This window comes from Erpetoichthys calabaricus, chromosome 4, assembly GCF_900747795.2.
Source record: "Erpetoichthys calabaricus chromosome 4, fErpCal1.3, whole genome shotgun sequence".
NCBI classification, from domain to species: Eukaryota; Metazoa; Chordata; class Cladistia; order Polypteriformes; family Polypteridae; genus Erpetoichthys; species Erpetoichthys calabaricus.
Window position 1 is genome coordinate 54,975,848 of NC_041397.2, and position 12,938 is coordinate 54,988,785.

The 12,938-nt window shown below is 37.6% G+C and overlaps 1 protein-coding gene across 8 annotated transcripts in view; it reads left to right on the forward strand.

Annotated features, from left to right (window-relative positions):
- phldb2b (pleckstrin homology-like domain, family B, member 2b) overlaps window positions 1-12,938 on the forward strand; it is a 313,692-nt gene that overhangs the window by 83,157 nt on the left and 217,597 nt on the right. For all 8 annotated transcript variants that reach the window (XM_051926504.1, XM_051926502.1, XM_051926503.1 and 5 more), the window contains exon 4: window positions 709-891. In XM_051926504.1, coding sequence (XP_051782464.1) covers window positions 709-891 — 183 coding nt within the window. The remainder of the gene's footprint in view (window positions 1-708; window positions 892-12,938) is intronic.

Here is a 12,938-nt window from a genome sequence, read left to right on the forward strand (position 1 = left end):
AGCCCTTCCATCAATACATGCTAATATTTTTTTCATTATAAAGTGCTGTATTATTACAGCTATTCTGCCAAGATTTATAAAAGCTTGTAAATCAAAGCTAAGTAGTGCATGACATCCATCCTCCCCTTTTCGCTCTCTTTTCAAATCTTTTCATGCTGTATACATTGGCTGTAACCAGCTGATACTATGACTCACCTGGTTTGGCATTCTAAATAACTTATCAGCCTGAGTAACTTAATTATAGTATTTAAAAACAAAAAGGCATTGTCACCTCGATGGCTCCTTTTTTTTTCTTAACAAAAAAGACTAGCACAATAATATTTTTTCCCTTCTAACATCTTCACTCTTACATTGTTAAATTAATGAGAATAATTTTCCACAGATTAATAACAGCTCATAAGCTATGAAAATTTAAGTCATTTTTTAGTATTCATTAAATTTTGAAGCTGTGATATGCTGCATTCATCATTTAATGGATGCAAGCTAAAACTGCGTCATGAAAACAAAGTCAATGTATTACACATACAGTACCTAAAGAACACCCTACACTGTGGCTACAGTACGCCTAACAAACGGTGATTGAATTACAGAAGGAAAACATTTCTCTGCTATTGTATCTTCCTCATAATTTTTTTTTTGCTCACTATGAATAAATGTAGGCTAATTAAAATAATTTATATACAGAAATTTTTGTTTTTGCATCTGCAGGCAGAACAAAGATTGGACGTGCAGATGCCCCTGCACCCCAGGATATAATAATAGAAGGACCTGGAATTGCTGCAGAACATTGCTTCATAGAGAATAAGAATGGAATCATCACCTTGGATCCTTGTGGAAACCTGTGTATGTTAGATGGAGTTCCTGTAACAAAGCCAACACAACTAACACAAGGTAAAGAAGTCAATTTATTATATGTGATCTGTGTAGGTAAACCAGTTTGATGAATATGATGTAATGATTCAAATAAATAAATTCACTGGATTGTCTTCATACTACTCTGCAATTAAAACTTTTGAACCTTCTTCAGATAACTTAAAAATAGTGTTTTTCTTTCAGTGTTCTTTGTTATAGACAAATATGCTGTACTTGTGTGTAGTATATTTGTTCTAATTATGGCCTATCAGACAGTCAGAAGCAATTTTTTTTTCCAGTGTTGTCAAAGAAACGCCACCCAATCAATTTGACTGCATTTAGCTGGATTTGAGCAGACAGTATGTCTCTGAACACCACAGAATTCATTCGGCTGCTTCTGTCCTGTGTCACATCATCAATAAACACTAGTGTCCCAGTGCCACTGGCAGCCATGCACGCCCAAGCCATCACACTGCCTCCACCGTGTTTTACAGATGATGTGGTATGCTTTGGATAATGAGCTGTTCAACGCCCTCTCCATACTTTTTTCTTGCCGTCATTCTGGTAGAGGTTGATCTTGGTTTCATCTGTCCAAAGAATGTTTTTCCAGAACTGTGCTGGTTTTTTTTAGATGTTCTTTAAGCAAAGTCCAATCTAGCCTTTCTATTCTTGAGGCTTATGAGTGGCTTGCACCTTGCAGTGCACCCTCTGTATTTACTTTCAGGCAGTTTTCTCTTTATGGTAGACTTGGATATCGATACGCCTACCCCCTGGAGAGTGTTGTTCACTTGGTTGGCTGTTGTGAAGGGGTTTCTCTTCACCATGGAAATGATTCTGCGATCATCCACCACTGTTGTCTTCCGTGGACGTCCAGGTCTTTTTGCGTTGCTGAGTTCACCAGTGCTTGCTTTCTTTCTCAGGATGTACCAAACTGTAGATTTTGCCACTCGTAATATTGTAGCAATTTCTCGGATGGGTTTTTTCTGTTTTCGCAGCTTAAGGATGGCTTCTTTCACCTGCATGGAGAGCTCCTTTGATCGCATGTTGTCTGTTCACAGCAAAATCTTCCACATGCAAGCGCCACAACTCAAATCAACTCCAGGCCTTTTATCTGCTTAATTGATAATGACATAATGACGGACTTGCCCACACCTGCCCATGAAATAGCCTTTGAGTCAATTGTCCAATTACTTTTGAGCCCCTGAAATGAAGGGATTGTGCTAAAAAAATGCTTTAGTTGCCTCACATTTGTATGCAATTGTTTTGTTCACCCCAGTGAATTAAAGCTGAAAATCTGCACTTCAACTGCATCTGAGTTGTTTCATTTAAAATTCATTGTGGTAATGTACAGAACCAAAATTAGAAAAAAGTTGTCTCTGTCCAAATATTTATGGACCTAACTGTGTGTGTGTATATATATATATATTATATATATATTTGTTATTGTTAGGAAACTACCAATGTTATTATCAAGTAACGTAATGGAACATGAACATTAAGAACCTTAAATGTTTTTTCATCCCCAAATCTCTATGGCGTGGTTCACCAATGGACCAGATCAATACATGCCTGAAGAAGAACCCACTTTTACAAGGCATTTGCCACCAGAGCTGTGTTGGCATTGGTAAGCACACTCCTGGGCCTACCTGCTCCCTTCGCTTGCAAAACAATACCACTGATATCGAATTTTGTGTTTATTCTTGCGATGATTAGCACTCTAGGGCCAGTGCCTCCAAACTCAACCGCCATCTTCCATTTCACCACCGCATAGTTTGTTGCAGAGTATAAACGCACACAACGTACCCGCTGCTCTAGTAACAATTGATTTGCCACAATTCTGTATTAGAACACAGCAGGGGTTGCCTGGTCCAGCACATCGTTACTCCCATTCTCAGGCTACACAGTGATGCCATTTTCGATACTTTTCGCACAGTAGTTTAAATGCCACAGCCTGTGAAATGTCATATATATGGTCCACCCTGTATATATATATATATATATATATATATATATATACACAGTATATGTAACATACACTGTACAGTAAATGCAAGAGAAAGTAGCCCGTTAATCACACTGATATGAACTTTTTTTTTTTTGTTCTTTATTTTGTCTTATACGATGTCTCGTATTAGAAATTTGTTAGTTTTCGCATACCCCTTGGGGTCAGAGCGCAGGGTCAGCCATTGTACAGCGCCCCTGGAGCAATTACAGGTTAAGGGTCTTGCTCAAGGGCCCAGCAGAGTAGGATCTCTTTTGGCAGTGACGGGGATTCGAACCGGCAACCTTCTGGATACCAGCGCAGATTCTTAGCCTCAGAGCCACCACTCCACCCCATATTTCAGTGACATGTTGTGATAATTGATGTGTTGATTTCAGTGAATTTCTTTCCATATTATCCACAGTGTTGACAACAACCTCTAGGGTGTAAACAGAAAGGTTTCTTGGTTTTGATGCATTGGTTACCAATTGCTGAACTGTGTGTTTTACAAAAGCAATAGCAATGGGATATTTTTCATAAAACAAATTTTGCAGTGGAACATCACACCAGGCTAGTTAGTTTATGGGCACATGATACTAAATTGAATTAAATAGGTTTTGTAATGAATTTATCATGAATGGATTTAAATTATTGGTACTTATTATTGGTCGCTTAAGGAATGGTGTGCAGAAAATATACTTTAAAACAAAAGCTTTGTGTTAAATAGAAGCCAATTCATCCAGCCTTTAAAAAAGAAGAAAATGGCAGCAAAAAAAATAAGAATTTTTTTCTCATTAGTGCAATACAAAAGTAGTGATAGGTCAGGTGAAGTTTGACCAATAAGCTCCTTTACTTTTTTCTGTAAATTCTCCAGGGCTCTAAATCTGTTGTTATGGTATTACCTTGGACATTGTAGCTTGTTTGTTCATGTATATCACTTAAATACACAAAGACATTGATTGTACATGGTGCAAGGCTTAGCTAATGAATGGAATGTATAAAGTTAATCAGTTATTGCCTGGTAGCAAGGATTGCATAGGAAAGGATAGGAAATGGTGTATGTAGGCATAAAGGAAAATTCTGCATGGCCTAATGTTTGATTGGTGTTTATTGAGCTTGAATTGGAAAGAATAAATAATGGTAAATTTTCTACATTTGTCTTTTAAAATAATTGCACTGTACAAAAGGTTGGCAGCTTCCACTTTTAAATGAGGCAATTAAAGTAATGTTGGTGCCTGACAGCAGTAAGTGTAATTGTATAATTGTGGTTTTGGTGTTTGAAGAAGCATCAAAGTCTGTATGCCGTCCAAGAAGTTGCATTGATGAATTTCATATCGCTTTCTTTTTGTTGACCTATGTGGTTTGTTTATTGTGCTGGGAATGCTACAGTCTAGACTTCCCACATATACAGAACCAGTGTTTGTCTCATCTTTACCCTGTTTTGGACCAACCTGGTGGTATGCTTTACTACTCACGAACCTCATTGCAGTACATAAATAATGACTTAAATCACCCTAGGCCATACAAAAGAGATGCCTGCTTTTTGGCTTAGACTACCTAAGGTATCTCATGTGCTACAGCTACAGCTTATGTTAGGGAAAAGAATCTGTGCTATTTTAAAGTGGAGGCATGGTGTCAAAGAAGCTTTCTTGTGGAAATGGCATCCTAGCATGCAGTGCTGGGATTCAGATGGGCTTCCTCTTTGGCAGAGCAAGTGAATAAGAAAAGGGCTATAATATAAGCAGTGTTCCTCAGAGATTAAGTGTATTTTTAAAGAAACAGTACAGTCAAACCTCAAAATGTCATTATTTTTATTTTTGCACCTTAAAACATATTCCAATGTTAAAGAAGCCATATATTTTAATCTTGTGAAAATAATTTTCAGGAATTGATAATTCAAAACTGGTCTGGTGTGAGTATCATTTTGGGTAAGTGCATGCGTGGACCCTGTGAAGGACTGGCTCCCTGTCCAGGGCTGTTTTCTTTCTTATGTCCTGTGCTGCTGAGAAAAGGTCCTGATCACCATGACCCAGAAATACATTCATTAGACTTCAGAATGCTATGCTAGATTATCCATCCATATATTTTCTAAGCCCACTTATCCAGCACAGGGCCAAAGGGAAGCTGGAACCTATCCCTGCAAGCAATGGGTGCAATGCATGAGCCCATTATGGTGTGACATACACACATGCACACATCGGGGGCCTATTTAGCACTGAAAATCCACATAACCTGCATTTCTTTGTGCTGTGAGAGCAAACTGGAGCACCCGGGCAAAACTTGCGCAGACATAGTAAGAACATGCATACTTCACGTTGGGAGTACCTGGGACTTGAATGTTATTTTATGTTATTTTTTATGTACAAAATGGTAAGTGACACACTGGTTAATTCTGTTGCAACAAACCTCCAGGGACATGGGTTCAAACCCTGGTCAAATCTGTGGGACAGGATGGCATTTGCCTCCCATGTTGATATGTTTTTTTTCAATATGATTGAAAACAAAACTCAACATTAATCATTCATTTTTCCCCCACTTAAGCATGTTTTGTTTAAAAAATATCCAGCTAATCATTCAGTTTTTATGTTAATTAAAAATTAAAACTATACATAAAAATTCTTAACAATTACATGACCTAAAAAGTATTTTTTTCCCTTGCAAAACTTTCATATATTGAGGCAAACAGTAACAAAGACATGACTGAATATTTACAGTTAGGTCCATAAATATTTGGACAGAGACAACTTTTTTCAAATTTTGGTTCTGTACATTACCACAATGAATTTTAAATGAAACAACTCAGATGCAGTTGAAGTGCAGACTTTCAGCTTTAATTCAGTGGGGTGAACAAAACGATTGCATAAAAATGTGAGGCAACTAAAGCATTTTTTTAACATAATCCCTTCATTTCAGGGGCTCAAAAGTAATTGGACAAATTAAATACTGTAACTGGAAATAAAATGTTCATTTCTAATACTTGGTTGAAAACCCTTTGCTGGCAATGACAGCCTGAAGTCTTAAACTCATGGACATTACCAGATGCTGGGTTTCCTCCTTTTCAATGCTCTGCCAGGCCTTTACTGCAGCGGCTTTCAGTTGCTGTTTGTTTGTAGGCCTTTCTGTCTGAGGTTTAGTCTTCAACAAGTGAAATGCATGCTCAATTGGGTTAAGATCAGGTGACTGACTTGGCCATTCAAGAATTTTCCACTTCTTTGCTTTAATAAACTCCTGGGTTGCTTTGGCTATATGTTTTGGGTCATTGTCCATCTGTATCATGAAATGCCGCCCAATCAGTTTGACTGCATTTAGCTGGATTTGAGCAGACAGTATGTCTCTGAACACCTCAGAATTCATTCGGCTGCTTCTGTATTGTGTCACATCATCAATAAACACTAGTGCCCCAGTGCCACTGGCAGCCATGCACGCCCAAGCCATCACACTGCCTCCACTGTGTTTTACAGATGATGTGGTATGCTTTGGATAATGAGCTGTTCCGCGCCTTCTACATACTTTTTTCTTGCCATCATTCTAGTAGAGGATGATCTTGGTTTCATCTGTCCAAAGAATGTTTTTCCAGAACTGTGCTGGCTTTTTTAGATGTTCTTTAGCAAAGTCCAATCTAGTCTTTCTATCCTTGAGGCTTATGAGTGGCTTGCACCTTGCAGTGCACCCTCTGTATTTACTTTCATGCAGTCTTCTCTTTATGGATATCGATATGCCTAACCCCTGGAGAGTGTTGTTCACTTGGTTGGCTGTTGTGAAGGGGTTTCACTTCACCATGGAAATGATTCTGCGATCATCCACCACTGTTGTCTGCCGTGGACGTCCAGGTATTTTTTGCATTGCTGAATTCACCAGTGCTTGCTTTCTTTCTCAGGATGTACCAAACTGTAGATTTTGCCACTCGTAATATTGCAGTAATTTCTCAGATGGGTTTTTTCTGTTTTTGCAGCTTAAGGATGGCTTCTTTCACCTGCATGGAGAGCTCCTTTGACCGCATGTTGTCTGTTCACAGCAAAATCTTCCACATGCAAGCACCACACTTCAAATTAACTCCAGGCCTTTTATCTGCTTAATTGATAATGACATAACGACGGACTTGCCCACACCTGCCCATGAAATAGCCTTTGAGTCAATTGTCCAAATACTTTTGAGCTCCTGAAATGAAGGGATTGTGTTAAAAAAATGCTTTAGTTGCCTCACATTTTTATGCAATCGTTTTGTTCACCCCACTGAATTAAAACTGAAAGTCTGCACTTCAACTGCATCTGAGTTGTTTCATTTAAAATTCATTGTGGTAATGTACAGAACCAAAATTAGAAAAAAAGTTGTCTCTGTCCAAGTATTTATGGACCTAACTGTAAAAGGCTGTGTGAACTGTGCCAAAATTGCACATATTGAATAAGCAAAAATAAAATACTTGGGAGTAACTTTTCACTTTAGATACTATTGCCTCTATTATTACTATACTTTCTAATGGCACGCGCAAAAGAAGTGATAAGCCTGTAAAAGAAAATTAGCTGTTACCATTGCATAACGTGTCTTGTTTTGAAATAACAATATTCTCAAACTCACAATCTGATTCAAGGTGATGGAGGCCCAGAGACTATCCCTTCAACATTTGGGGCAAGGCAGGAAACAATGGTTGGAAGAGACATAAAGGCAGAAGTACACAACTAAACTCACGTATACTGAATCAGATTGTATTTGCCAGCACACATCACTGAAATGTACCGCATGGAAAACTCAAACAGGCAGGAAGGAACATTTTTTATATAAAACAACCCTAAGTGATGTTATGAAGTAAATAAGACAATTAAAAATGCTAAAATATCAACTATTTAATACATTTTAAATTATGACTTTCCTTTTCCTGTTTTAATTGGGCAAACTGCTGTAGTATTTTTGTAAGAAAAAAGCCCTAACAATTATCTTAAAATTAGCTTTTTTTCACAGCCCCATCAAGTACAAAACAACATTAATTCCAATCAATCTAGACAACATAGTGGAATTGGGGGTGTGGGAGGAAAATAGGAGCATCCCAGGGAATACCCATACAGACACAGGAAAAATGTGCAGATTCCACAATGACTGGGCAGGTATTAAATACGACAATCCTGGATCTGTGAGAAATTGTTAATATAATATATAAGTAGTAGAAAGATTGCACACTGATACCAACATTGTCATTCTAAGAGGGAAATGTGCTGTCCGAAATTACTGGAATTTTACATTTACTTCTTCAGCAGCTTAGTTGGCAAAGATTCAGAATTTGAATTTAGGTGGGTGTGCATTCCAGACATTTACTGTGCTATGGCACTATCCGGCCATAGCACAGCAGATGAGTAGATAACTCACAAAGAAGAGGAATGTGGAGGAAAGAGACAGCTTTGTATGATTATTGATCAATATTTTAATTTTATGAAAAACAATAATAATATGGTTTATTACTTTGCCAAATGTATTCCAGACTTAAAATTTTTAAACATACACTTCAGATTTCCCTTTTCCATAGTGGTGTACTTTTCTTCTATTTAAAATATTAGGAAATAAATATTTACTTTCAGCAGTTGAACTATTTTCATAAGCCTTTCCCAGTAAAAACCAGCACAAAGTACAAAGGAGCATTAGCACAGAAATGTTCTACCTTGAAATTGGATTATCTATCTATATTGCTCAAATCGTACTGCAATAAAATGAAAGCTGACTACTAGGTATCTGTTTTATTCCTTCAAATCTGTGCTCATTTTACCATTTTTTGTTTATTTAATCTGATTTTGCTTTCTTCTAAAACACAGCTTTGTAAGTGTAGGAAAACATCTCCTGCTGGACTTAATGGACTTATAACAGCAAATTGGATTTTTTAGATATTGTTACCCTGCAATTTTCTTTCCTTTTTTGTTGTCAGACATAATCAACAGTGTAGTTTGAGGCAAAGGACAATACAAAGCTCTTTTAGTAGTAAATCAGTAAGCAAAAGGCTGTCAGATTATGAAAGATGACAAGAAAAGCTTATATGGTTTCAACAAGAATATAATCTGGAGACTCACTATATCCTTTTAATCTAAATGACTTTGTAAAAACTGCTTTACAAGCTAATATGGTATATATACAGTGAGGGAGGTGGCTAGATAGCAAGTGGCTACTAGGGGAAAGAGCACTACTAGGATGGTACAGGCCAGGGTTCATTCCCAAAGGAAGCCTCCAGAGGAAAGTGAGAGAGAGACATACTGTAATATTAACATAAAGAAAGCACATGCCTGTGTGCTTTCTATCGGAGAGCGAAAGAGAGCACTAGGGTTGATAGGACCTCTGTATGTGCTCACTACATGCTGCAGAAAGACATTAGGCAGTGGTAGCAGCTTGACATACAAGGGTTTGTAGCCTGGGCAGGAGGGAGCACTGCTCAGTAAAACCCTCAGGGCAGGTGAACCAGAATATTCTTAGGCCTCCTACTTTCTCCTTGAAAAGACAACAAGACTAGACAGGAAACATCAAAAGTGGCAACATTTTCTGCCTGTTAGAGATGTCACAGTAACAGAAAGAAATGTATGGGACCAGGCAGAGCAGTTAAATGGGGAAGATGCATGAAAAACCTGATCCCAAATATGCTCATGGGTACAGATACCCGAGGCCATTCGAGGGATACAATACTCTGACCCTGGAAATTAATGCAAAACTTGGTGAATCAGAGTAGTGACTGATCAGTGTTAAAAAGTCACTGAGTAATAAGCTAGAAGAAGAAAGGATCCAGTACCCAACTGGTTGATGGGGAGACGGAAAATGAGATATTTAAGTAGGTTCCTGTGTTGTACTTTGTGATGGGCACAATGAGAGGTAGACAGAATCTCAAGACCAGTTTAGGCAAGGCCAGAGAGGTAGAAGGGATTTGTTTAGCTTTGCTTTTGTTTGTTTAGTACTTTGTATTCTTCATTTTAGGAGCCATATTGTACGTTTTGCTTTCTGTATGTTGTTTTAGTTGCATAAGCTTATATATAAATGTGTCTGACCTTAATACATTGTTTTTTAATTGTTTTGGGGATATTTATTGCAATGTCTGTCCTAGCTGTACTCACAACAAGCCACACACCCAAACTCACACTTGGCCGAATTAGAGTTTACCATTTAGCCTAATTTAACCTAAGATAACCTAATCAATTAGCCTAACTTAACAGTGCTGTGGAACTGTAAACTACAATGACTCCATTATACAAATACCAGATGATTTATTACAATTTTACATTTTTGCAATTTAAGCTAAGTATTGTATGGCATGGTGGAACAATGTTAGCAGGTGTTGTACTATATATGAGGAGTTTGTTATCATCATCTTCATTTGTGTGGGTTTTCTTCCCCCATGGTTAAGACATGAAAGTTAGATTAATTGTCAACTCCAAACTGGCCCATGTTGGGTGTGTGCATGATTTTGACTTGCAATGTGTCCAGTCTAGGGTTGCTTCTTGACTTGCCCTTAATAATGCTAAGCTAAGTATTGACTACCTACTACCCTGAACTAAATATGGATGGGTGGAAGGAAGTTAATTAAAGGCAGTTGCTGCAGTATAGTTGAAGGGTGTGTTTGACTAAGTGATTCATACCTTTGAAGCACAAGTCATAATGGTAAGCAGAGCATCAGCAGGTAAGCATTTTAAAGACTGATGAGCACATAAAATGAACAAAAACAAGAGTCAAGCAAAGCTGAAGGTCTGGACAATCATATGAAGATGCAAAGCTAATAATAAATGTAAAGGTCAAAAACACAGTAACATTGTGCTGCACTCAGTGTAGAGGAATAGGATTCACTTACTCTGAATACACAAACCCCAGTGCAACACATGTTTGCCCATAATAACAGCAACCAGCCAGATAAAAGTGGGAGGTGGGGCCAAGTGCCAGATGTTCATTGAGAGTGTGGTCAAAATTAAGCATAACATAGCTAAGGTTGGAGAAATGAATGTGGACAAAAGTTTCACATGACATAAAGGTCAATTTAATAGCTAAATCTGACAACAAATATACAGAAATATATTACTATTATTCATAAATGCTGCCAATAAGAGAGATTCACAACAAAATTGAATGGATTCTACAAACAAAATTGCCTTCTGATTTCAGATTAGATTATGTGAATCGTCTGACTTCTTTGTTATTGTTTGCTTGGACCTCACCAGCAAGACCATATTTCACATTTCACCAGCCAATCTATATTGACAATGTCAGATTATTACCCTTTTCCATTTGAAAGTTATATCTATAAACTATGTCCAGTGTTGTGCCCTGGTACAATACATGTATTGTAAGTGGAAGGATTGGGTGGGTGGATTATTCATTCTCCAAGAACAGCCTTCATCTTTCACAGCGTATATACAAAGTAAACTTGCAAACTAGGCTTCAGGTAATTTAGCCATGAGACTGATGGGAATAAGCAATGCCTATGCAAAACTGCAAGGTAATGATTTTTAAAGCTGTGAAGCTTTACTTAAACTAAAACCTCGAAGACACAGTGACCATTGAAAACTGAAAATATACTGCCTTCTTTACCTTAAGATTAAACTTTGAGGATGAAGTCACTGTCTGTGCAGATACTCTAAAGACCAGTCTTGCACAAGAGCAGGAACATCTGCAAATTCAGCACATAAATTATACAAAATGAACATGACCACAAGAGAATATGGTGAAGCATTATTTTTAATTTCATTAAAAAAGAAAATCCAAAAACAGTGCAGTCAAAGATGATACAACACTGCATTATTTATCATGAGTATGTTTGCCAACAAGGACTATGACCACTTGGGCATGCAGTTTTGTCTATAAAGTGTGTAAACTTCTTTCTTATTGCAAATCATTAATGTTTAAGTATATAGAAATCTGCAATGTTAATTGTAAATTAGTGCTTGTACATATTTACTGTACTTAACACTGGTTTTAAAAAAACTAACGTCCAAATTAGTGGGAAATATATTTTTGAATGTAAAATAGACTCAAAAGAATAATACACTATTTTAAGTGAAAATACATCAGTCCAATTACACTGTCACTGTGTAGTTTTAGGCACAATGCACAAAGAACCCAGAAAGGTTCACCAGTTCACCATACACTGCATGCACATTCACTACAGTACTCATATGCTATTTAGCTTAACAAGTACATATTTATGATACAGGAAGAAACTAAAATAGTAGAAGTAAATGCATGTAAATGAGGAGAGAACTTTCAAACTCAGCACTAACACTGACTAGGACTGGCAACTGTACTCTAGAACTGTGCAAGAGGACAAACAAAGGTGTCAGTGTGTTGCCAAAATAATATTTGATATTATTATTTATACATATGAATAATATATATATATATATATATATATATATATATATATATATATATATATATATATATATATATATATATATATAGTGAGGTACAACATACTGGTACCATTGTCCCAGCCAGAATTGCTTTGGGGTTCTTACCTAGATGGGACTCCCATAACATGGAAGGACAGGGGGGAGCCATACTTCTGCTCATTGTCACCAAAAAGATAGATGGCAGCAGCCATGGATATCGATGCCTGTTCAGACACCCACAGGGAACGCTGGAAATTGTAGCCTGGTAGCGCATCCCTGCTGGGGTCCGTCCACTAGGGGGTACTTCAGGGAGTTACACGCCCTATTATTGGGACTTCTGTTTTGCTCACAAGTACTTCCAATGGGCGAAGCATGGGCACCAGAAGTACTCCCAGGTTCTCCATAAAAGAGACCGCACTGCCTTGTCCAGGCAAGTCAGAGCCAGGAGCAGAGACAGGCAACACCTGCCTTGGAGGAGTGGCTGTAAAGAGAGAGAGAGGGGGAAGAAAGAAGAAGAGACCACTTGTATGTCTGTTTTAAACAACGTATTCATAATCAACACCCCTTTGGTTTGAACCCAGGACTTGTTTTATGTATTGTGTTTGGGGTTTGGGGCTCAGTGGCACTTCCTAGCTTCCACTATATATATATAGTAATAAAACAAAGGGAAAGTTAGAGAGAGTTGGGGCACCTTGAAGGCGAACCCCATATATTAGAAGCAAAACAATATAAAGCTATTTTCAGATCATAGTCAGAACTTGATT